The 27,542-nt window shown below is 38.9% G+C and overlaps 1 protein-coding gene across 1 annotated transcript in view; it reads right to left on the bottom strand.

The window, feature by feature from the left end:
- exoc4 (exocyst complex component 4) overlaps positions 1–27,542 on the bottom strand; it is a 116,478-nt gene that overhangs the window by 15,585 nt on the left and 73,351 nt on the right. Inside the window, exons 11-15 of the mRNA XM_039668056.2 lie at positions 23,515–23,734; positions 11,848–11,984; positions 9,609–9,764; positions 7,516–7,694; positions 1,836–1,977 (exon numbers count right to left, since the gene is read on the bottom strand). Coding sequence (XP_039523990.1) covers positions 1,836–1,977; positions 7,516–7,694; positions 9,609–9,764; positions 11,848–11,984; positions 23,515–23,734 — 834 coding nt within the window. The remainder of the gene's footprint in view (positions 1–1,835; positions 1,978–7,515; positions 7,695–9,608; positions 9,765–11,847; positions 11,985–23,514; positions 23,735–27,542) is intronic.

Below are 27,542 nucleotides of genomic sequence, written 5' to 3'. Positions count from 1 at the left end.
ATTATGAGTTGAGTAAGATAAGAACTTTCCTGAAGCTTGAGATATGACTTGTTTTAACCCACACAGGATTTCACCTTAAAAAGAACATTTTTCACATGAAGTAATCTCTAATCTTTTCATCTGACATTCCTGGAAAACCTCAATTAAGATGTGTTTGATCATGTGAACTAATTAATTTCAAATAAAGTATTTTGTTACAGTTTTTATTTTAAAAGGGAGTTTGTATCAGTGTTATTTTTAGCATCATTCATTATTTTTTTTAAAATATTTTGATCTTTATTCAATTTATTTTAATTGAAGTTAAAGATTTAGTAATTTAGTTGTGCTCAAGCTATGGTCAGCAGCCATATCACCCTCTGGTTATATCACTGAAGCTAAGCAGGGTTGACCCTGGTTAGAACCTGGATGGTACTAACCAGGGGTGCGTTTCCCAAAAGCATCGTTAGCCAACTATGGTCGCAAGTTGGTTGCAATTTCCATTGAACTCTATTGGAAAATGACGGCACTTGCGACCATAGTTGGCTAACGATGCTTTCGGGAAACACACCCCAGGTTGTTGCTGGAAGAGGTGTTAGTGAGGCCAGCAGGGGGTGCTCACCCTTTGGTCTGTGTGGGTCTTAACACCCCAGTATAGTGAATGGGGGCACTTTACTGTCAAAGAGCACCGTCCTTCGGATGAGACGTTAAATCGAGGTCCTGACTTTCTGTGGTCACAAAAGTCCCAGTATGTCTTTCGAAAGTGTAGGGGTGTAACCCTGGCATCCTGGCCAAATTTGGCTAAGAGGCCTCTGTCCATCAATGGCCTCCTAATCATCCCCATATATATATATATTAATTGGCTTCATCACTCTGTCTCCTCTCCACCAGTAAGCTGGTGTGTGGTGGATGTTGTGACACAATATGGCTGCCGTCAGGTGGGTGCTGCACATTGGTGGTGGTTGAGGAGATTCCCCCCTTTCTGTGTAAAGCACTTTGAGTGCCGAAAAAAGCGCTATATAAATGTAATGAATTATTATATACATTTTTTTTAAAATAAATTTCTATTATTAAAGTAAGTACATCTCTACATGTTGTTCTGTTGGAAAATTCCTCCTCAAGATAAATTCACAAACAAAAACCTATTACCATTTTTGAATGTGTGCGTTATTGTTATCATGCATGTAGTGTTAATAGTACTCTAGACTGTCATCAGAGAAACGGCATATGCCGGTGGTAGATATCTTATTCCACAGCTTCACTCTATAAAGACTGAATGAACTGGGATGATGGAATGTCCTGTTGTTTGTGGCTACAATCTATGGGGTTTTCATGGCATTAAAAAAACCTGCATATACTGTAGGTGCACAGATAAGTGTGTTTCTGAGAGAGAAGGTGAGATTTCCAAGGTTTTCATAATGGCTTCCAACAGACCTGCAATAAACCTCCCTTTTTTATTATTCAGCATTAGCTTCAAGCGAAGACGCCCGCAAAAAGCCTGCATCCTCTTCTTCTTACCTTCTCTTATGGCTTAATTTACCCTCAAGCACTGTCAAGGGAAATTTGCTTGATGGAAAAAGTCAATAACGCATAGCATGGGAGCCGCCAGTTATTGTTTCCAAATCATAAACAGGATCACATAAGCTAAATGACATCAGAGAATAATCGGGCGAGCGTGAGGGAGAGCCTGTGGAGGAGGGTACGGAGAGTGAACGACCCAAGGCAGGCAGACTCTTTGGAAGGCCTAAAAATACAAGCAATACTGCAAATCTGCAGAGTTTAAGTCATTATTTATGTGAAGATTCCTTAAGGTGTGCGTTGGGAGACTTTTCAGATTGAGATGATAAGGTGGGACCTACCTGACCTCCAGATGCAACACCAGCAAGCAGCGGTCAGCGATGTCCTGGAAGGATCTGGAGAGGTCAGTCAACGTCTGGAGTATCTGTTCTCGACTGCGAACATTCTCTGTGTTCACTTGAGCATCTGAGCCTGGGGATAGACCTAGAAAAAAAATAAAAATAATAAAAGATAGTCTGAGTAATAAAACACACCAACAAGTGGAAAGACTTCCCAAACTTTCTAATAAGTAATGCCAACAAGTTCAACAAGCATATGTAGATGTGGTATTTGGGTTTCCACAAAAATGATTGGCTCCAAAAAGTGGTTTTCGCAGAAGAACCTTTCTGGGTCCATTAAAAATTGGTGTGGGATTTCCTTTAAAAGGATTTTAAACTGATTTCACAAATAATTACAAAAAGACGGCAAGTAACAATGAATTAAACGTTACATTTTGAAATTTGAAGTAGAAAGTACATTTCTTGTAAAATACTTACAGTGTAATCAATGATACGGCCACGGGAAGACTATCAAACATAAAAGTTTGTGTGTGTATGACACTAGGCGATCAATGAGGCACGAGAGATGGTGATGGACACTGACTTCCTGTAACTCCCTGTGGCATGTCTGCACTTCTGAAGGTCACATTCACACGCACACACATATAACGGTGTGCAGAGAAGTAGCATGTTTGGGTGGACGTGTTTGCTTTGATGATGGACGCTGGTTTGCTCACATGGCCCTAGGTCCCTTGTGTTTGTTCAGGAAAATGGCCTCCACCATTGAGCAATTATATATACACACACAGACCACTGTCAAAATATATTTGGTAGTTAATTGCTGTCTTTCTATAACTCTTAGCAGGAAAAGGTTTGTGGGAGATAAGCGTGTGTTTGGCTTGGAATGATTAAAAACGCTTGAAGACAAGAAGTACAAATAGAGCAGTGATGACCAGGTGGTAGATTAGAGGCACTGCACCACCAAGGACTGATCTGTAAACGCACAGCAAATTCCCCTGATGTGACGTCCAGTGGATAACAGAACTGTCAGGCCGGGGTAACAAGAAAATGTTTTATTTGGACGGGAAATTAAAACTGAGTAACCAAAAAAGCGATTACATTTTGCCATCCTATAATTACATTTAAAGAGATGTGCTCACCTACAAATTAAGTTCAACCATTATTTACTCACTCTTACGTCCTTTTAAACCTGTATGATGTTTTTTTCTTTTGTGGAACACAAAAGGAGATGTTTTAAAGAATGATCATAATGTTCTTTTTCATACAATGAAGGCAGACAGAGAAGTGGTATTCAATCATATTCATAATACCAAACGAAGGATGTGCTGCGAAACACAAGACAAATCATAACATGAAAGCATGCGGCCGATGAAAACACAAACTGCACGGCAAATGCTCATCCACAACAGAAGAAAAACACGCAAATGTCTAATTCTTCCTGACACAGAACTGACACAAAACAGACTGAAGTGCCAAGAATAGTCACTAGCCCAAGAATAAACAGAACCAAGGAAAGTGACAGAACCCTGACATTTAGTCGAAATGAATTTGAATAAATCTGTATATCTGTACATACTGTATAAACATTGATTGTTTATTCTAATTAAATTAATATATAAATATATTGCCTGTGGATTTATATATATATATATATATATATATATATATATAAAATCTCTCTCCTCTCTCTTTCTTTAGTGTTATATGTGTTTATTATTTAATATAATATATATTTTTTTAATAAAGTAATGATTTTAAATATAGTAAAATTAACATTATTTTTTTATAGATTATATATGATATGCATTAATTTTAAGAATATTCAATAATATTTTCATATTCCACTATATAGCTTTCAATCATTATCTGCTATGCACAGCCAGCCAAAGTAAAGCTGTTTTACCAATTTGGCTGCAATTAAAAAAAAAAAAAAGCCAGATTTATTTAAGCCAGATCATCATTTTAGTGAATTTGGAACCAAGCCTTTCATGAACAGCATGATCCAGACATACTGCAAATCCAAAGGAAACCGATGCTACACGCCAATTAACCTGCAAGTTTGAATTATGCAGTTAGTCTGAATTCCATCCGTGTGTGGTTGTCAAGTTTTGTGTTTGTTAACACAAGCGTGCTCATGTATACACATACCAACTGTCGGTGAATGAGTGCATGTGGCAAAGCATGGCTGCTCTGTTTAAAGTCTTGTGTGTGCCAGGACCCCCTGCCCCAGACCCCCACTTGGGGTGCGAGAGAGAGAGCACCTCTGAGCTCATCCCGCCACAATGGTGTGATCAAGGTCACGCCACATGGGGCCGCAAATTTCGAGTCTCAAACAGAGCGCTGAATGTCTTCTTCTGTCTTCCTTTAACTTAAATGTCTTTTATCGGAGGCTGAACGCTGCGTAGATGTGTGAGAGTCGGGCTCATCCAATTATTTTCAAATCCTATCTCGCCTAAGCGTCTGTTCGATGCCATCTGTGAGAGGGTGGCACTCATAAAGACTGAGAGAGAAGGAGAGAGTGGAGATCAATCATTCGCTGATACCCTTCTCCACGACCACATCCCACCGGCAGTCAGGGTAAAGCTTAAGCCCAAAAACTGCAGTCGAAAAACTGCATCATCTCACAGCACACCTCCCACAGGCTAATAAACAAGATATCTGACCTCTGCGGCAGCAAAGGGAGAGGGAGACGAAGAGAGATAAAAAGAGAGACCGAAGCCTCATGAATGATGCATGTGATTGGCTGAGAGCGTTAATTATTCGGCTGCAGTAACAGCAGTGACATCTGCATGGGGAGAGCCAAGCTCTGTCTGCGGACGACCTTTGACCTCACTGCGTCAGCACTTTGACTCGCAGGCTAAGCCTTCAAGACAGAACTTGAGAGGAGCGAGCAAAAAACTGAAAATTGAGTAGGTGTCTTCGGCATCCACAGACATTATGCTAATAGATGGAAAGCAGACCTTTACTGTCGGCGATAAAGGTACTTTTTAAAACTCCAAAAATGAACAGATCGCTTGACCCAAGAGTTACTCTTTCTTTGGCACTAAAGGCTATGAAAAGCTCAAAGCTCTGTGTCTGTTCAGCGATATGAGAGCGCTGAATCTCCCGAGAGCTATAGGAAGCTGAATTTGGGAAAATGTGAAAGGAAGAGGGTTGTTTGGACAACAGTTCTGCCTTTTGTCTGTCAAGCCTAGGTAGGTATAAGGTGGTTAAAGGTCTTGCTCTAAGACACGAGGGTATTGGCCAGAGAAAAACTCAACCTGGGGCCAAAGAAAGTCAGTTCACTTGGCAGCTATCTTGGGCAGATATTTTCTAGTCACTTTTTTTTTGCTTCATTTAATACTTAGGACAGAATGAGATGAGTGATGTTAGTGAGAATTGGAATCAATCTGATTGTAGGTAGCTGGGTTTCAATCCAGACCATTTTATGTGAAATTTTTATGTGAAATAAGCATAAAAATGCATAAATTGAAGGAAGTCAAAGAATTCCGCTTCAGGAATCTCGGCCGGTTTCCTGCTGGGATGAGGACGGCTATGAGATTTGCGTGGCTCCTGTGCTGGTGTGTACAGAAGTCTACCAGACTGCTGGAGGAGGAGACAACATCTCTGCCGCTGGGCTCGTGCTGCAGATCTAAATACGAGATGTCTTCATCCCACATGCTTGGGTTTTATTTTGTGATTTTCTTTTTATTTTGTGATCATTTTATTTTTTTGGGGGGGAAAAACATTGAGACGCATCTTGTGCAATACAAACATTGGGTCCAGCTGATATAAAGTTGGTTGAATCTCTCAAAACCTGTCAATAACCTGTCAATGCCTCTAGCAGAAAACATGTGACCAAATAAATCGTTCAGAAAAGAAAATCATTGGATCAGTCTCATCTCACAAAATCTCAAATTCATTCTGAAATGCCGGAGCAAAAGCCTGTCATCAAAATGATTGGCCTCCATTACCTTCAGACACGTTGTCGCTCCAGACGTAAGGCGTCTACTGCTGATAGCTAGCAAAAAAAAAAAGTGTTTTATCCGCAAGCTCTGAACTGCTAATAATTGACTATATTAATAAAAAAAGCCATAGCCATGGCTTCCACATTGGCAACAACATCCAATTCTATTTTATGCCAATTTGCATGGGATGGAAACTCTGTAGTATTTGTGAACTGTTGTTATGGTATTCAGATTTTAATTTACAGCATTCGCGTACTGCAAATCAGATTCTCAATTTGCATGTAAACAACCAATCTAATACTTAATCTGAATGTACAGAAGATCTCCTCACATCCAAAGCGCCATATTTCTTTACTACACAAGTCTGAGAGGGTAAAACAAAAAAAAAAAAAACAAATAGACCCAAGACTGACGCACACAAGAAAGAACATACATAAACACACCTCCTGAGGAAACTGGGCTCTGGCCCCAGATAGATGTAGGGAAAATTTCATGTTATTGAAAAGATCCCAGACGCAATCTGTCTTCATGACCAATCAAAGCCCATCGATTTCTACCCCAAAAGTCGGTGCAAGAATGTGTCCTAGTGCCAAATCAAATTTAGATTAAATTAAGATTCAACACCATAACGCTAAAGAGCAGGATTATCTCACGCATCTTATCGCAGAGGTCCGAGTGTTTGTTTTAGCAGTGGTTGGAGGGACGGAGATTGAGCAATGCCGCGGATTAAACTCACAGAGACAAGGACAAGGTCTCATTGTCAGTCTGACAAACCGCCGGACATTCTTCTAGCACACAAACGCCACATCAGGGTGGTCACAGGTGCATAAAGGATGTCTCTTCCTGAGCACGGTGGGCCTGCGTTTTAGAAAGACAACTCTCCCTCTCTAGGAACTCTCTTCACTCGATCCACTTCAAAGCTTAGTCTCTGGTGGTGAGACGCTGTTTAATCTCCCCCACATTACACTGGCAAACGTGTTTTAGTCTGCAAGACAAGACAGGAGAAAATGACTTGTTCATACCTGACTGGCTCCATAATATAAAATCCAATTTAAGGGGGGGGTTACAGAGATAAGGGTTTCCGTCGGCGACGGTCCCATCAGCTCAGCAAACACTAAATAATGAACAATGCTGAAGCTGTCCCACCATGATAAAACACTCCATTACGGCTTCTGCACAGAACTAATGGTAATTACACCACGTCCTCCACCGCGCTCTTATTGAATTTTTATCTGCTCTGGACGCGAGTCCCTCTGAAGCAGTCTTTACCCAAAAAACAGAAATAGCAATAGTTTTAAAATAGCTTATTTACAGATTTCAGTGAAAGAAGTGGAGGAAATTCGGAAGGTATTGTGTGAAGTTTCACCGATGTGACGTCAAACATCTAGTGCTGAAGTTTCATTGAAGTCGAGTCAGTGTTAATATGTAAGAATAATTTATAAAATGATTTACACAGACATTTTCCTGCTTATCTTCCATGAGGCTCAATCTGTTCTTCTATTTATTCAGTTCTGATAAATTGAAGAGGTTCAGAAGTTTACAGTTTAGACACATAGCTAACACTAAGATTACTCAGATTTGTCAGTATTTCGATTCAAATTATCACTAAAACATTTGCATGATCATTTATTCTGTAAAGGAAAAATAATAAATTGGAAAACATTTTGACACAATACATGGCGACACATATTCAATACACAAACCTATAGCCAAACATGTACAGTAAACACACTCACTGCAGCTGCGGGGCAGGTTGCTGAAGAAGCCCCTGAGGCGGGTGGCGAGCCACTCCATGCTCTCCTGCAGGTTAGCGAGAGCCTTTAGATCACTGACGTCCCGCAGAATCTCATTCTGAGGAATTAACTTATCACCCAGATTCCCTGTCAAAACCTCAGACTCCTTGGCAAATGCCGCCCTGTGCGGGACAGAAAAATAATTTCCAGCATTAAAAAAAAGCCTCACCTCAACTGTTAAATCATTATTCCGTATGGTCTGCTGATTGTGGCCATGGCGTCGATACAGATTGATTTTAATAACAGCTCAGCACAACTGAACTCTGTGGTGGACGTTAATTAAACCAGTGCTTAGAAGTGAAAAAGATTAAACCGGTAAAGGTGAAGCATGTCATTTTTTCATGTTAAAATATTTATAGACCAGTTTATTGAGTCATTTAAAAAGTCACTTTCAAAAGCGTAAATTAATTGCTGTTTTGGAGACACGTCCATTTTTGACTCCACAAGTACTGAGCGTTTGGGGTAGGAAAACCTGTTTGTCCAAACGGATGGGCAGCAGAAGTATTATTGTATTATTATTATATTTGCGATATTACACATTCTTCCTCTAAATGACACTTTAAAACTGTACATGAATGAGCTAAACTGAAAAAAATAATGTTTGCAATTATATTATATTAATTATATCTTATATTCTTCATTTAATTGACACAACTGAAGTGAAAATGAATAGGTGGAATTATTATTTTTTTTAAAAAAGCTTTCAATTTAATTTGATGGTCCCTTTGACATTCAGTTGACTATAAGTAACATTGGACGTACGTGTTAGTAGAGTATTAGTCGACTGGTAGGGTTAGGGTTAGAATAAGGTGACATACTTGCAAAGTTACCTATTAGAATGCCTGTTGGGAGACCATCACAATAAAGCGTTAGCAGATAATAAGCAAACAGTCAACTGAAAGGAGAATCAAGGTGGACAGGGGGCAGAAGACGTTTAAAGTGGAAATGAAATGTCGCATGTCCTGGTGGGAAGGTGCGATGAAAATATCTTACTGTTCTGGGCACAGCCTCAACACTGGCCAGATGCCCACACCGGTGCTAATGTGTACTTAAAAAAGGCTTTCCCTTGCTCTCATTCTCATAACCACGGCAGCAGTTGACGCTCAGCTTCACAGGTACATTAGGACGAATGAATGTCAGTATTTTCTTTGACCTCCTCCTCTACAGGTCTGTGATGAATGTGGTCAAAAAAAAAAAAAAAAAACCACGTGGCTCATTTCTGAACGCTGCTCAATACTTAAAGATAAAACGCAGCGTCTATTGAACGGAAAAGACTTTTTAACACGCTTTTATCACTCTGTATAGCATTGCCATACATGTGGCGTAATCCCTCTTTAGCTGATGAAACTGTCAGGGTCATTTATATGATAAAAGCCTCCTGCTCGCCGTCTGCGTTTAGCTTCAACAGGTCGGCTAGATTGGACTTTTCTGCCCCTCATAACCAGTTAATTTATTTATTGTACAATTGCAGGCCATGGCACAATTTCGATAAAAATGGATCCAATCACAGTTTTTCCTCATACTTGTGACTTCTTTAATTTAAGTGTGCACTTGAGAGGAAAAGAGAGAAAGGGAGGGAGCAAATCAGAATTGTGTGTGTGTTTGAGATGCTGGAATGTTACAGCAGATAGTGTGATTGCCTCCAGTTGAATTTGTTCTTGTTCAAAGATGTCAGCTGAAGCTATTCTTGAAGCTATTTCATCCTCAATCCAGACTCAAGCAGAATACCAAAATGTATTTGTGTCTGGCAAACCAAAAAAATAACCTTGATTTTCGATGAAATGCAATTTTTGGACTTGAAATGGATCGAGTACATAAGTGTGTTTATTGATCTATTTAAAGGACGTAAAAGCCTGCAGATCAGTGTTACACAGCACATGACCGGTGTCTGTGTGCTAACCAGGTCGGATGTGAGCTGATAGGAGTTGTCCGAGTGTGTTTGTATATACTGTGTGCTCTGTGACGAATCTGTGTGGAGAGCTCACATTGGGGACAGTGTGCATTTGTTTTACGTGTGTATTAGCGTGTGCTCTCACCTTGTGAAGTCCTCTTCCTCTTCTCTCTTCTGTCTGAGCTGTCTGGGTTGGGTCATGCTGGCCCAGTTGGGCAGAGACTGCAGCAAACGGCTGATGTCTTCATCTTTAGCCCAGGATGCACTGATGGTCAGCTTCTCTTCGCACTGTACGATACCCCTAAAACACACACACATCACACAATAATCTCAACAACACTTCAGGATTAAAGGTACAATATGCAAGATTTTTTTGCCACCAGTGGTCGCTAACCTCTTATGGCGCTTTTCTACTACACAGTACCAGCTCGACTCGACTCGGCTCGCCTTTGTTTGGTTTTCCACTGTGTAAAAGTTGTACCTGTTCTTGCTTTCGGGTACTTTTTTTTTGTACTACCTCCGGCGAGGTTGTGGCGAGTTAAGGCGATACAAAAATGTCACGCGAAAACAATGACGACTGCTGATTGGTCAGAGAGAATCGTCACCATTCACTGCGTCATCATTACACACGCCAGATGGAGTATCCAGAATAACCTTTCTTTTACTGTCTATGAGAATAACCCTGCTATTTTTAAATAGTTTGGCCAGAGATAGTTACTAAACTAACTTCTATTATTATGGCAACTAGTGATGGGAAGTCCGGTTCTTTTCCGCGAACCGGTTCTTTCGGACAGTTCGTTTTAATGAACCGGTTCAAAAAAACGGTTCACCAGTTCTTTTACGTCATCACGTAATGACGTCAATTCTATCATCCCGGCGGATAAAAATACTTCAAATTAAAGGCATTTGTAATCATAACTTCAGTTAAATAATAGTATGCATCGTCATAATCATCTTGGATAAGTTTCTTATATTTACATTTTGAAAACGAACCCTGCTGCAGCCTAGGCGATGTTTTACATGTTTTAAATATATAAAATGCATAAATGGTCTTCATCATTACATTTCGCCGATTTGCCCTCTCATTTAAGTCCTGGGTTCAAAAAGAACCGGTTCAAAAGAACGATTCGTTCACGAACCGGCCATCACTAATGGCAACTCGGAAGAATACGCCGTGGTCAAACGAGGAGGTGCAGACTTTCCAATGTTTGGTGGCCAAAGAGAGGATCCTGCGAGAGATTGATAGGGCAACAAGGAACGAAAGGCATCGCTATGACGACCGGGTCCTATAATTATTTGTTAATGACTTGTAACTGGAAGACATAAAGTGTGATGAAACTGCGTAAGGAGCTAAATTAGGAAGAGAGTCTGTGATTGGCTGAGGGATTAAACAAGCTCCATTTCACTCCATGTCTGAAAAAATTCTAAAATATGCAAATGAACCATAAGTTCAGATAAATCTCTTCCGTATTGCATAAGCAGGCCATTAAAAGTGTGCACTGGATGACAGCTGAACACAGTTCCACAGAAGAGTATACAGAGAGGCAGACAAGAGCGCTGATGAATAAACTGTTATTGTCTGCGATGTGTAAAATGATTGAACAGATCATGTAGAACGAAATGCGGTGCGTTTCACTCATCTTATGGCTGAGAACGAGGGAGATAGAACAAAAGAAAGACAGAGAAGGAGACAGAGAGAGGGACAGATTGGTAGCATGTGATTATTGTGTGAGGAAACGGCTGCCTCTGCACTTTCTACCCATGATTGAGCTCAGTCCAGATCCCTGCTGACTTACACATATGTGATCGGACACACACACATACACACTTCACTTAAACACATGAGCAGACCTATCATCCAGTGTTTCTAATACCAAGGTTTTCAGACATCCGTAGACCCCCTGGGGATCTGAGATACTGGTACTGCAGGGAGTATATTGAGAAGTAAAACAGGTTTTCCTTTATTTTTAAAGAAATGTCTTACTATTAGAATGAACATAAATGTATGATCCAAGGCATTATGTAATAATAATATAATGTTAATATAATAATAGTAATATAATGTTCTTTAGAAATTGTCTTTTTGAACTATTCATTAAAAAAAACAGCACACAATAGTCATTTGTTCAGGAAACAGACTGGACTGGCAGTGCTGTATGTTTTTAATTCACTAAAAAGAACCACTTCATAAGAGTCATTTATTCATGAATCAGAACTACATCGGTCGCATTGTATGTCGTTATTACGTACAGCCTGCCAGGTCAACCCAACCGAAAGACATTCCTTCCCATAATGTTTTAGTATCTTTTTATTGTATCACATTCAATACACACTACAAACTCGCATTCTCAAATACGATTTTGCGTGTCACTTATTATTATTACCTGTAAGCAGAATTGCAGATCTCCTTGTACTCCTTCAGCTTGTCACAGACCATCTCCAGGAACTGGTTGGAGTACGCACTGAGATCCTGCATCAGACTCATTAGATCCTGAATTGACTTCTCCACAACCACAGTGCTCTGAAAACACACACAAACGCACACACTCAATATAATACACTCTGAAGTCAGGGCATCACCTCTATTCGTTTCTACGAATCAGGCGATTGCTTTAGAAACTCTAAATGTCGCTGTTGTTAAGGTACGGTGGAGGTTCTGGTCTGAGGTCAAGGTTGAGTTTAAGGATGACCAGTCCAGCCGCCCTCTATAAAAGACCATGATAGTGACAGTCTATCTGCTCAATTGCTCGCTTTTGAGCAAACAAGTCAAATAGCCCGAAAAACAAGCACGATCAAAGCCCTCCATTCACCTGTCAGAGCAGGACAACCCTGCTGCACCACGATACAGAAACATATGACCAGGGATATCACTTTTATGTGTGGCAATGACAAACCTCCACTCGTCCACATCATCCTTCAGACACTGCGTCTTCCTCTCTACCATTTAACGATTGCACCCTGCCATCAAAGCTAATGATGCTAATAGCAAAACAACTCAAACCCGGGCACAAAACAGAACCACATTTTAGCACTATGAAGGGCCAAAACAAAAGAACATAGACACCAACATTTGGCTGCATTTCTAACGACTAACTGAAAGTGACAGCGAGTGTTAGCACGCCATTGGCAGGAGGATAGTAACGGTGTTGCCTACCGAATCGTAGTTTACAAATGCACTATTTAATTGGACTCCTCACTAACTCAATCCGACCACATCATGAGGCATCCTACACAGCAGGGGGCAGCGGCGAGTGCCCTGAGAAGTTTGTTATTATTAGCGCATTGCTGTACATTTGGCGTACAATCTGCTAATACACATATCACTGCCTGCTGCTTGCGCCCCCTGCCTGAGCCCCAGGGGCGGAGAGCGAGGTAATGATCCGTGGCTCTGCCCTGGCCCATCAAGCTCTCTAGCAGTAAACTGCACCAGGGAATCGAGGGGGGTGGGAGAGAAACGACTCAGCGGGAGAACGCTAGCCTTCAAAGCTATGCCCCTGGTCACACTGGAACAAGTCCATCAACGCCATAGTGTATCCGATTATGTGTGTGAACGAGCATCTGGGAAAGGTTGACATGGTGACTGGAAACTGAAAATAGAACATATCTCTCAGAAATGTTCAGCATTTTGATTATAATCGATATATTTATCCAAATGGAGAAAAATATAGTGACATGTATATGTGTGTATATCTGTGATACTATTAAAATGCGCATTTTGAATACTATCATACTGTATAAACACATACCTACAGTTAAAATATTTCTCCATAATAAAAATATATAAAAAGTTACACCATCAAATACAGTACACATACCTCCATATTTTTCACCAATGCTGGGTTGTTTTAACCCAACTTTGGGTCAAATATGGACAAACCCAGCCATTGGGTTAATTTTTTTTATGACATTTTGAACGCAGCGTTTGGATTTGTCCATATTTGACCCACAGTTGGGTTAAAACCTAGCATTTTTAGAGTGTATCTATCTATAAATATTTCATATATATAGACACCAAAATGTAAAGTATACATTAAAATGTACAGTCGTTAAAACAATAAAGGCTTGTTTTAAACACTTTTTCACAAAATGAATGTATAAGGAGGAATTGATATGCACCAATATAACAATATATGCACATTTTACCTACATATATTTTTACATATATCATTTAAAAATGCAACACAGAGACTTCTATGGGCATTTATGAGTAATGACCAAACCGATCCATGAATCAGACTCAAACATTCCAAAACTACTTCATGTAAATGAGGTTTCAATGAGTAAATAAGTCTTAGCGGTCTCATAAGTCTGGCCATGTCACAAAGAGATTGTGAAAACTGCCGTGGCAAGTCAATAGTCAAATAAAAAAGTGCATTTAAATCATAGTCAGTGTTTATGACGTTGCTTAATTTTACATTGCCAACATAATATTGAATAGATCATGCATTTTCGATATACTGCTCACGCCCATAAAAGCTACAGTGAATGACCAGAGAAATATCATACCAAGAAGCTGCAATATTTGGTCTCTTTTTCCCCCTCTCATTTATGAAACTCAATATTTCCCAGTAAACAAAGTCTCTAAGCTCCATTATTCAAGTAACAAATGCCCCAGTGCTCTGCGGCACATGTCTAATTCTCCTTAGTTAACACACTCATTCGTCTTAGCCCCAGAAATCATTAAAAAGTAATCAAGCTCCAGAGAGAGAGAGAAAGAGAGAAGGAGAGAAAAATAGAGTTAAAGGATGGATAGAAGCCTCACAAGCGAAACAGACAGACAGACGGCGAGAGCTTTAGAGAAAAATCAAACCAGCAGAGGTTCTCTTGTCTCATTGCTAGCAAAATCCTTCCTTTCTACTTAAATATCACAGTGTACCAAGGGAGGTTTAAGATCTGTTGCTGGAAATTTCGGCATCTCCTGAACCATTCTTGCTCAGCTCACACAACAGAGCACCTTTGAATTCTTACTGGAGTACGTCCAGCCAAGCCAGCCTTGATTACAGTCCTCCTAAAATGAGCAGAGCTGCTGAAGGGAGTGTTTGCTAATGGCACAAGGTTTAGCGCAGTATAAATGAAGAGAGTCATAATAATGAACACTCAGCGTGCAGTAGGACTCGACTGGTGAGCATCAATGAGAGGGAAACACAACACGCAGGGGAGCAGAGAGAACTTAACGTACATGCTTAGGGACACTCAGAGGCCATGAGTGTTAGTATACACACACACACGCTCTCTCACAGAATGAAAAGTAAGAACCGTGAGAGTCGCAACAGAAAATGGCAGAGCTATTCATAATGGCTGGCAATAGTATCTAAATCATTTGCAGGCAGCTTTTCCCAACAAGATGAGTAGATTCAGCTCAACTCCACCCAAAACACAAAACGTATTGATTTATGGACATGAAGATTGTATTAATATAGACAATTATACTACTAATACTAGTGTTACGTATGGTCTGAGTTTGCACTGTTTCCTGTTCTGTTTTTTTGCTGTGTTAGTATTAGTTTCCATGGTTACTCATTGTTTGATTAATGCACTGAACCTGTTTCTTGTTTCGTTCATTGGTTTTGGTTAGTATATATTGAGCCTGTTTTCTGTTAGCCTTGGTTCCATATTTGTCAGTAATAGTTAAGTACATATATTTAATCTTATTAAAAATAGAATTTTTTTTTTCATACGGAAGAACAAAATCAAATCACGTTCCTGTGAATTTTACTTCACTTTTATTTAAAGTAAACAAAAAATAATAATGGGAAGTATAATCAGCTTACTGTATGTCCCTGTTTCTGTCCTTGTCAAGAGAGTCTTTGAACTGAAAGAATGCATTTTAATAATGTTAAAACTGTTGAACAAGTTCAGCGATCAGGTTTTAAATAATTATCTTATATGTTAATGTCAAACTACTGTATAAAATGTAACAATTTTCAAGATCTGATATCCCACAACATTAAGGAAACTTGTGGTTAAAAAAAGCTTCTTTACACAGTTTGTGCTTCAAAGTTACTTTAATGAGAAAATTTCCACTGTCTCTTGATATAATCAGTCAAAGTGAAAAGCTGTCTTTTTAACTTTCAATTAAATAAGGAAAGTTTTGACTAGATACTTTGACTTTTAATTGAGTCAAATTTAGACAGGAAATCGCTTTACACCCATGCAGCATAAGCAGAGATCTCTTTATACAGTTCCAGCTGATGTACTGAGATACTGTAAGAATACATGATGCACACACACACACACACACCTTTGGAACAAACCATCAAGAAACATTTTAAACTCTGCCTTAAATATTAAATAAGTGATGCAATTCATTCTGAACATTCATAACACATACAGAATTAGATAGTATTTATAATATGTAATGTATTGTAATGTCAGAAGAGAATGGGCTCCATTATTTTACATCTTCAAAGAACATATTTCTCTGGTCAATTTAATGTATAGATGTAACCTTTAATTCATTAAGGTTATGATTCCAAATGAATGTATAAATTAATGGGGGCTCCACACTTAAATAATATATTGTATATGTAATGTTAATGACTTCTCCATGCATGGGAGACACATTTTAAAATCCCTTAAAATGACTTGGTGTTCCTATTCAGAATGGATGACAGGCAGTTGGACAGATGTTGAGATGAGTGTGTGTGTGTGTGTGTGTAAAGAAGGTTCACGGGCCATGGGTTTTCTCCATTAATCCAGTTCTGACCCCATAGCACAGAGTTCAGAGCATTTAACCCGAACCGTTCCGGCACTTCAATTACACCACAATACACACACGCACACACACACACACACACACACACGGGTTACAGATTCAAACATTTATACAATGGTGTGCCCATGCAAAGACTATAGCAAAATGCTTAGTAAATTAATTTGGAAGAGCAATTTCTTTTGGTCGTAGTAGAGGTGAAAAAAAATATATGGAGAAACACACAAGCCTCTCCAGGGTAAAGGAGTGTAATGCATGAGAAGGGCAGTTCATTCATCACTGTCAGTGTGACCGTACACCACTGAGACCCACAGACATGCACACACATGCCAACATGACCCTGCCACTCAACCGCAAACCAAATGTATGGACAGATGCAGATGCAGGAGGTTGCTTCTGTTGCTCTTTAAAGGGTTAGTTCATACAAAAAGAAAACGCTGTCACAATTTATTCAATCGCATCTCGTTCCAGACCCGTATGACTTACTTTTTTCAATGCAGAACATAATGTTCGTCAAATTTTTTTCTATACAATGTAAGTGAATGGATACTGGTGATCCATATAACTTCATAACTGCAGTATATTTCAAGTGTTTTGAAGCCATACGAAATATTGAAACATTTAAATATTCACATATTTATGAGAGCTATTGTAGAGGGAAAGAATAAAGGGAATAAATTGTATTATTCTATAGAATTTAATAGATTTTATTTTATTTTTTATTTTTTTTAAAAAGACTACATTTTAAAATATTTATTATCAACATAAAATCATTTATTATTACATTTTATAAAGAGAAAAATGTATATACAGTTAACCATTTTTATTTTTCAGTATTCATTATTAAGAAAAAGAGCAGGTTAAAACATTCTGCTGAAAAGCTACAGGAACAACACAGTGAATAAGTCATGAATGTTTTATTTCTGTGTCAACTATTCTTTCACGTCTCTTTTGTAGCTCTCAGCAATCTGTGTCTGACATTGTTTGAGTCAGACTGAGGTGAAGTACAGGCCAAACACACAAGCGCAAACCGCAAACATGCATGACATATGTGTAACAACTAAATGTAAACCTGTCATTTCTTCTAAAGCGCGGTGTGTGAGTGACAGATTCGACCAGCGAAACAAACAGAGCGGCACAAAAGCGCCAGGACTGCACTTCCTGCCGTAAATCCGCCGGCAGAAGGATTAAGCCTGTTTTATTAGAAGTGATTTAAATAAAGGTACACCGGCTCTGGAGGAGAGCTGATTACCGAACAAATGAATACAACAGTGTTCAATCCAAATGTAAATCCACATTCATCACAACTGAGGATCAATCTAAGGACATAAACAGCGTGTTTATGGGTAGTGTGAGTGCATTGGGTTCAGTGCAAGCTTATACCAAATTAGCCAAAATACCATAGGTTATGATTGAACGCACAATCTTTGACAAGAAAAACAAAGACATTGTGTATCCACCTCTAACATTGTTTCCATTGTACTTTTTCTTAAAGTTTCTTAAAGTCTTACAGTCTCACTTCAGCATAATAATAGGACCACATACATCCATCATAAATGTAGCAGCACTGAGATTCAACTTTATGCTTATTTCTCAATAACGCGCACATGCTCACAAACCCCCCCTGAAATAGAGCCATATGGGGCTAATGGTGCAGAGAGGGGAACAAACAGAAGGCGATGATATGCACATTATCATTATGGAATGGATGTTTGTGTACACTGAATGCACACTGAAACCCTGCAGAAACACCCCAATGCACTGGAAATATATGGAAATATATTAAAATGACTCACAACAGCCAAAGTCTGCACTCTAAGCAGTTCTCTTCAAATTCCAAGTAGGCCTAAATAAACGCCTGCTTTTCTTCACTCGGCCTGCTTTAAAGCATATTTGGCAACATTTGAACTTTTGTCTTGTTTTAGCTCCTTAGGCAGAGATTAGCTCTTCCACACTGTCAGTTCAGGTAGGGATGTAGCCCAAGTTTAGGCCAGTGTCGGTGGGAGAAGACCATTGGTGGAAAGAAGGACTGTGTTCAGCCCACGGGTGAAGAAACACTCAGAAGGCAACTTTTGGTCCCCCCAAAAAATAACGCTGGCCTGGGGAAGGAATCCAAGTCAGAACTGAGGAGTTCTAAAGGTAACGACAGAAAAGAAAAAGCAGAAAAAAAGGAGAAGGTGACAGTGCCCTAAAGGACAGAAGAAAGAGTGCACACTGCATCACTGTCAGCTAAATCTTGATAAATTTCATCAGTTAAATTGAAAGGACTGCAGTCTTTTGAAGTAATAGCACGAATTTACCACATTAATCTAGATCAGGTCTTGAGTTGGCTGACCAACACTTTAAGACGGAGGTTCTCAAACTGCAGGGTGCGAAGAAAGGTTAGAAGGGGTCATGGAAAATGATTTATTGTCATCATGGAAAAATGACTCTATATACTTATATAACGTATTAGCAAAAGTGTTAGAAATCAATAATTCATTAAACACTAAATTATTCTATGGATTCTGATGTCCGCATTTCCTGTAACTTTATAATAATAATGTCACTTGATCGACCGTGAAGTCATCCGCGGTGACATAGGCATTCTCTATTCAGACACGTTATATGCATCTGTGACCTTAGAGAAAAGACACCTTCAATGTCTCTTTAAAAAGATTTCCCAATCCCATTCTTTCTATATAATGGATTTAAAAATAAAATAATCAAATGAAACAAAACAAAAACAAAACATTTATAAAATAAAATAAAATCTTCTGTATATTATCATGGCAACTTTTTTATCCTGATGTGCAAATGTGTCTCTGTACAGACACGACTTCCGGCAGATATAAACAAGGTCTAGACAACACCATTTAAACCTGAATCGTTCTGTGATTGGCTGATTTTGTGGTCATGAGAAAGTCCCCAATAAAGGCATACACCGTCTGTGCCACACCAAGCTGTGCTCCTCTAATGGAGCCAAGCACTACAAGATGCCAATCAACAGACATCACACACATACACAAAGAGAGAGAGAGAGACCCCAAATATACACCCTCACACAACACAGACCCTACAAACAAAAAGGTCACTCTCATTAGTTCGCCTCTAGATTGATGTGTAGAGGTTCGTTTGTGTGTGTTGATGGTGAATAAAGTGTGATTAAAAAGGTCAGCTTCATTAGCAAAGCGCTGGTGGCAGCTCAAGTCCACATTTCAGAATGAGCTTTGACTGAATGGCAAAGCCAGACAGTAAATCACGTCTCTAAAAACAGACTTGTAAATAAAACACAGCCCTGGATAATCTGAGAACATTATAGCTCCAACCATAACTAGGCCTAAGTAAATACCTATGAGATCCTCTTTGTCTGAAATAACTTAATAATATATTATAAATAATATTGGACATTTGTAGATTCATAATATTTCAGCATTTAAGTTTTCAAGGCCTTTACACAAAGATCTGGTTTAGAAATCTGTGTGTATGAATAACAATATAACCAGTAATCAAATACTTTTTTTTTTTTGGCCAAGATTGCCATTTTCCAGCAACGTGAGCAAAAATGAAGTGTGTGAGTATAAGCGTTCCTGTAAGAGGTGTCTGGACATATGGCCCATGTAAGCAGCACCATGGAACCTGTGGTGGGGAAGATTAATAGAGCCAATCTCCAAACAAGCCACACGGTGACCCCCCAAAACATTTCTAATGAAATGAATCCATCAGTGGGCCCTGGACCTGAAGATAGCATCAGTGGAACATATCGGCACAGAGAAAGAAATGGAGAGCAGTTTAAGAACGAGAGCGGGCACAATATGGACGGCCAGGCCTTCTGATATCACTGGCCTTGTTGTGATGCTAGACAGAGCAAGGACAGCCAACTTGAGCTTGAGCTGGGGGGGGGGGGGGGGGGGGTGCTGGTAGCAGGGGATGTTCGTACAGTATTTCAGCAAGCCTTGCGCTTGTAATGCTAATGCATTAACACCTCTCTCTGCCAGAGCACATGGCTGTTAACTTTCTCCACAATCCTCTGCTAAGTATCTGCTTTAAGACAGCCTTTGAAATACAACCTTTTCCAAATAGTTTGTAAATTGTCACTCATATTTCATTTTAGGCAAATGAAAGCAAGGCTGTGATAGTACAATCTATTCAATAAGTCATACGGTCTACTTTTCTGTTGATTATTCAACATATACAACATCGAAAATCCAGTAAAGAGAAAGTACAACACTGAAATACAACACATCTAGCCATATTAATATATACGGTGGTTGTCCAAAAAAGTTTTTACAAAAGGAAAAGGTGACAAAACGTTGGTTAGCTTTAAAAATGCTGACAACAACTGACATAAAATCTGTCCTAAGAGTTCCTCCTTTGCAGTATAGCAAGTAAACAGGAGTGGGTGTTTATGTGTGTGTGTGTTAACATGGTTCCTGATGGCAAAGTGCAGTATATTTAATGTTGTGAAACTAAAAGAAAACCCCCTTTCCCTACGGATCAATGCTCCACTTCTCCCGGGCTGATTTCTCATAAAACACCTGCTGTAACATCCGAGCCACGGCACCTGGAATACACAGACATGCACCCATAAACACACACCCACATCTCTTTGTCATCATTTCCTTGACCACAGGAGAGCACTACTTTAAGCATCATTTGCCTCCTCCATTTGGTCTAAAATGCATCACAGAGGCAATAGACAATCTGGAGAGAAGCGTCACTCAACTTCATGGCTTCTCACAGGAAGAATGGCTGTTCAGTCTGAGAACAGGGTCAAAATCACGGTTCCAGCACCTTCTCAATGACACACTACATTGAATTCTGGTCTGGGAGGTGGAAAACTAAACTTTTGTTTCAAAACTTCAGGTGAAATTAGACTTGTCCATGTATTTTGTTGTCAGAAGCTGAAGAGAAGTAACAGACATGCTGTCAAATTGCTCTTCCAGTCTATTCCAGGTGATCACATGCTAATGAGACAAAGAGGGCGGGGTTAAATCGCTCTGTTCAGTAGCCAATCAAATGGTCATGGAGGCAAGGTGTGTCATTTTAACAATTCATCACTGGCACTTTCTCTTTAGCCTTATTAGCCACTATTGATTATCGTGCATACTAGGGTCCGAAAATTTAATGTTTACTAAACCTGCCAATAGAGAGTCATTTTTTTTCTTCATATTATTACATGTTATATAAGTTTTCATATATTCTACTTATTTTATTTTGGATCAATAGGACTCATCAAAAAAACAAACAAAAAAAAACAAAAACAACAAATAATAAAAATTATGTTTTCCACAAAAATATTAAGCAGCAAAACTGTTTTCAACATTGATAATACTAGGAAATGTTTCATGAGCACCAAATTAGCATATTCAGATTATTTTTAGAAAAGACAATGTGAAACTTTCGTTTTTGGCAAATCTAAGTAAAAACATTTTTTTTTTTTTTTTGAAAAGTAAAAAACAGGAAAGTTGTCAAAGGAATGGCCAGAGCCAATACTGGAGTCAGAACTTTTCTTTGGTAAATTTTCCTTCAGTTTCACAACTTGTAAATGTGTAACAGGCCATTTGGTGACTAAAATGTTATTTAATCTTTAAAGCCAAATTTTATCCACATTTAGTGCTTGGCAAGTGCTCATTTTGGACCCTGATGCAGATGGGCGTGGAGCAAATGCTTTCCAAATACCGTAGAAGAGATTTTCTTTCCTCTGCTAAGTTCAAAATGAACGGGCAATTTTCAAAGGCACACAAATAAATACACACACATGCTTGAGAACACAAATAAGTTCATATACTAATACAGCTCTTCATAAAAGAGTTCATTAAATGCCTCCTTGAAGAGCAAACTCTCGTTCCCTCAGTGCGGCGCGTGATCCAGGATTTGGTTCTACAAAAGTACAAAGCAAAAGGCCGGGATGGAACGTGCCACACGGGCTGTCAGGAGCAAAGCTGCAACACCTTTGATTTAAGGTAATTAAAATGAAAAAATAAATAAAATAAAAGCCAAAACAAAGAGCATTTTATGGAGCTCCCGCTATCCAGAGAGGCCCTCATTAGCCCAGCAGGGTAATTAGCAAGATGCCGCAGTCCTCGTTAAGGAGAAATCATAATCATAAACAAATGGCTGTGAGCTTTTGATGTCTTCCCCTCTGTAATGAACTGCCACTGTTCGCATTCGCAAAATGAAAGCAATGCTAAGATGTACGTACATACACACACACACAACTTGGAGATACTTGTGATGACAGGTCTCAGCTTAAAGAGTAAAAGGGGACCATAATGGCTCTCATCTGAGTAAATCTGAGCGCTAAAACTCATCACACTCAGCACAATGGCATTCTTGCCCTCATATATTTGCAAAGAGAGCTTCTCATGAAGTTAATTGACTAGATCATGGATTCCGAACACAGAGAGACATTGAAATAACTCATACATGTACATGCACAATTGCACATGCATTCACTCAGGAACAAACAGAAGCATGCAGACAAGCATAGAAGACAATATCGGTTACACTGAATTAGTGTAGGATTTACTTTGAAACTATTTTCATTTAGAAATTGCTAGTGCATTTCACACATAAACGATAAGTACAGTAACACACTGTTTTAAATGAGAAACAGAAGTAGAAAGACTAAAAATGAGCTCCAATGATAGTTTTGTGTGGCAGCTTCTTCAAGTCAGTACTAAAATATTCAAATAATATAACGTCAACGTTCATCAATAATATACTATAATTTTAAAAGCAGTACAAAAAAAAATGTCTTTCCTATATTTTAAAATGATTCTTAATCTGTTGTTGTTATGGGAACTATAACAAGCAAATATTGTAAAGGTGAGAAGAGAGAGTACTAAATCCCTTTGCTGATGAAGTAAGCACATATAAAGGTCTCAACAGCAAAAAAAACTGTTGTACTTCCTGTGCTGACAGGAAGAAGGCCTTGGAGAGATGGACAGCTGGCAGGTGGTCACCAAGGAGCAGTGCTGTGTGTTATATAAGCTGTACTTAACTGCTGATTCCAGGTCAGCCAGGATCAAACACAATTTCAGGTCCAATTATGATGCAGGGTGATAGGGGGGGTTGGTGGCCTTTATTGACACTCATGGGAGAAAAAAATAACCTTCCTCTTTGGTGAAGTTCAGAAGAGAAAACAATCAGACCGGGCTTTTGTACACCTGACCGGTAGGCAAATGATGTTTAAACAGTTCATCTAAGAAACGGATCGACTAATCAAAGGGCAGAAGAGAAGCAACGGCGAAAAATAAGTGTGTATTATCTTTCTGTGTGTACTAATATTGTCATCCATTTAATGTAAAATGTCTGAAAAAGGATCATTTTACTAACCAACAAACGAAAAAGATACCTGTAGAAGAGGTCTTTGAACTCCCAGGTTTTTCATAGTGTCAGCGCTGGCCAGGATCTTGAGCGGGTCGGACACTTTGGTCACAGCCTCTATCTCCTTATTGGTCTCGGTGCGGACCTGGCTGAGGAACAGGTCGTTGATGTAGTAGGTGAGGAAGGTGCGTAGCTGACATTGCTTGGCCTGAGCAGGACCCATACAGGACTCGATCTCCTGAATGAACCTGATGACACACAGAAAACAAGGCATTTTCAGTAACCCTTAAAAAGCATGAGCCGGGATGTCATTCACTACCCTCCTCCTCATTCATTTTTAATTTTTTTTTTATAGTTAGACATCAAACTTCTTGGTATTCCTCAATAAATTCATTATAAACAATATAACTGGAAAATGTTATTAGAAAAGAATGCCTGTTTTCCTATTATTATTCTTTTTTTGTAATAATTGTATACGGTCGCTAATGACCGGATTTAGAGTGTAAGTATATTTTTCCTGCACAAGAAGAAAATGAAGTGCAATTCACCTTTATTCCACAGGGTGGCAATGTCTGATACACAATTTTTGAGGTTTGACTCATAGTTACCACAGGCAGAAAACAATAGAATAGGACGCATCATCAGCAAAACTTGAAATGGCGCAACGATTGAGAAAGTACTGAATGAATCATTTTAAAGATATTGAAAATTACAGTTTTGAGAATATTTTTAAGATCGCGAATATGAGCCAGATGCTGTAAGTATATATGCTTTATTTTATTCTTCTGCAATTGTTGCTCTAAAATTGAGTTTTACTGTATATTATCCCGACAAGTAGAGACCCAAAAAATGTAATAATGATTGGCGAAACATTCATGCATTTAAGAGTTGAATTACACAAAAGAGACACGTCTGTGCAAGGTTTGACTAAGTTTGAAATTGTCAGAGCTGAGGCCTAATGGTTGGCACATGGTGTGCAGTGGTGCTGATATATGGGAAATGTGGGTTCGAATTCAACCTACATTGTGACGCATTTTCTGCAATATCTCCACTTTTTGTGTAAATGTAATACAAATTTCCTGATTACAAGTTATATTATTAGAAAAAAAAGCAATTTGAGATAAAAAATGAAGAACATAGATAAATATGAGAATTTAGAATAGTTTGTTTGTTTTTCTTTGTTTTAAATGTCAAAATCTAGTCCTTTCCAGATTTAAATTAGATTTTCAATGAGGTCTCAGACTAATAAAACACAAATATGAGCATAATTTGTGGCTTTTAAATACTGCACACACCATGTGTGTCGAAGAGGGAACAAGACAGGTGTTGAGCAGGGATGGGCCGTTGCATACGAGCAGACAGAGGCTCATAGATCAGCAGGAACACTGATTTATCACTACGAGACTACAGCTGCACAACCCCCGACACTAAACACCTCCCTCAGCACTGCACAGCCAATTAGTCAACCCAGCAGAGGGGAGCTCATACACACATGTGCACGTTTATATACTTGTGTGTACGAGACATTAACAGTGGAAGCCTGGCTCAGCCCTCAGTAAGAAACAACTCTACCACTTCTTTAAGTGTAACACTGCCATAAACCTAGAACCCTATTCATGGATTTCCTCATACCTGAGGCCATAAAAACATTGTCAATTATTTTATTGTCTGACTATATTTATTTAAGGGAACACTGACGTCCTACATAAGTGATAATATCACCTTGGTAACAATATAATTTTTAATTTATCTGTATTGGACGATATTGGATATTTAATTCTGCATGCTCGTTTATCCGATTTATACATTTACTCTTCTGTCGTGTAATGCTCACTATAAGTTAATCTTGATATTTGTCATTCCCGACCCAGGAAACTTTCAAATGTATGTATTCCAAATCAGTAAATAACTATTTATTAAAAACAACGATCATCTGGTTAAGCTCAAACAGGAATGAATGAAAAGTATGGACAATTGAATGGTGTCGTAGTGGAGCTCTGGCAGCCGGGACTGTATATAATATATACGGCAGGCCTTCTCAGGGCCCTCTTGAATAATTTGGCATGGTTTAGAAATACAGACAAAGATAATAGCTCAATCTCCACTTCATTATGTCACCAATATAAATGTCCTCTATAAGAATTATTCACACCAGATGGTGTCTCTTACTTTCGCTCTCAACCGTCTAATAGACACACAGTGATATGTGCACACAGCGACACACAAAAGCGTATCTTGGGCACTGTCTTCATGTGATCATCTTGCTGTGTTAATATTTCATTCCATAAGTCTGTCTGATCAATGATCTTATGAGGTAAATGGAAGGTGACAGCTGCTCTACAGGCTCATTGGCTCTCTCAGCTAATCGAGTTTTGCTTCGTCCGAAATTCAGAGAAGGAAAGCGCATCAGAGACATCGTGAGCGTGACCACATTGACCGTCATGACAGGAGTGGCTGTAACACAGAACAGCCTGTAAAAAAGCCAGCAAACGATGCTTTTCAAATGTGAAAGACACCTCAAGTTTAAAGTAGTGAAATATGTCACAGATACTTAATTTGAATTATAGGTCGTTTTAATGTGTAGTGTTTGACGCTTCATATCAGACATAACAAAAAAAGGTTCCTTAACGATTCACTGACCGACACAAATCACTTTTAAATGATTCATAAGAGTCATTTGTTCTCGACTGTGTTTGTTGTTGCTACAAGATGATATCTGAGAAAGCCATATGCTTTGTCAACTGTCACCAATAGCTAAATCATTTTGAAATATTGTCCCACATTTTACGTTTTTCATTTCATATCTGACAAAAATTGTAGTTGCCATCTGGAGACCTACTTAAGCGCTAGTCATGATTCCTTTAGACTAGAGGAACCTCAGACAATTAAAAATGTTCATCTTACTGAGACAGAAGAAATAAAACACTCTTCTGTTTGCGTTTGATCTGTGGTACGCTGCATTAGGCAGGTGTGGAGAAGATGGCGCTCCTCTCTGCAATCACATATAATCTGTAAACAGCATGTGGGTGTGTAACCAGGCTTGAATGTGCTGAGAGATGTTTGAAAACAAGATGAAGAAGACTTCTTCGGAGGATGGGAAAAAGAGCATTCGGACAATCCAAGGGTGAAAAGGGAGAGCAAGAGAAAAACTCAGTGCTGTGGATCAATCAGTTTCACAGTCACATGGGCTCACCAGACGCCCTGCTGAAAATAGCCACATTGTTCTCTATGACAGGAGCACAGCAGACAGAGGAATTCATGTATAAATGACACATGCTCTTCACACACTGTCTTAAACATGTGCATTAGAAAACATTCAATCTGGTGAATTTTGAACGCCTAAGCCACATTTTCAACCGGCAGACGACAGGCCATCTATAGACCAGAGCAGTCATTCATTTTTAATGGAGAGTCACACAGATTTCTGATTCTCAATGAGGGATTTCTGAATTCGACTTGAGCGTTGGGTGTGTTAAAATAGAGTAAAACCATTTGACAAGATGTGACGTACTACAACAAAAAGTATAAGTGTGATATGAGAATTATCAATCATGTGTGTATACCATTTTGGTAACACTTTACTTGAAGGGGTGTGCATAAGCCTGACATGACACCTTCATAACCCTAAAATGACATGTCTTGAATATGAAGTAGGGTTTATGCATGTTTATGACAACTGCCATTAAGTGTCTTTCGTGTAATAATGACATTTTGAATGCAAATATGACATTGCTTAAGGTGTCTTTGTTATGAAATCTTGACATAACATTATAACCTGTCAGTGTCTTTGTCATGACAACTTAAACTGTCATGTGGTTGGGTTTGACATTGGCTGTCGTGAGGCCATTATAATCATGAATATTGTTTGTGACCTCAACTACAGTGGTACTAATTGAATTGTCATTAAAAAGTAATAATGGCTTCATAACAGCCAATGTCAAAACCAACTGATAGTTTATTGTAATGCTAACCAATAACTCTAGGTGGTTTCTTAAGTTTGATCATTAATCTGCTATGTCATGTTTATGACAGGTTGTGTTGTCTTAGTAATGTCAA

The sequence above is a fragment of the Pimephales promelas genome, chromosome 24 (assembly GCF_988280905.1).
Source record: "Pimephales promelas chromosome 24, fPimPro1.hap1.1, whole genome shotgun sequence".
Taxonomy (NCBI): domain Eukaryota; kingdom Metazoa; phylum Chordata; class Actinopteri; order Cypriniformes; family Leuciscidae; genus Pimephales; species Pimephales promelas.
Note: the sequence above shows the minus strand (reverse complement) of the source record. Positions and strands in the feature narration are given on the sequence as shown.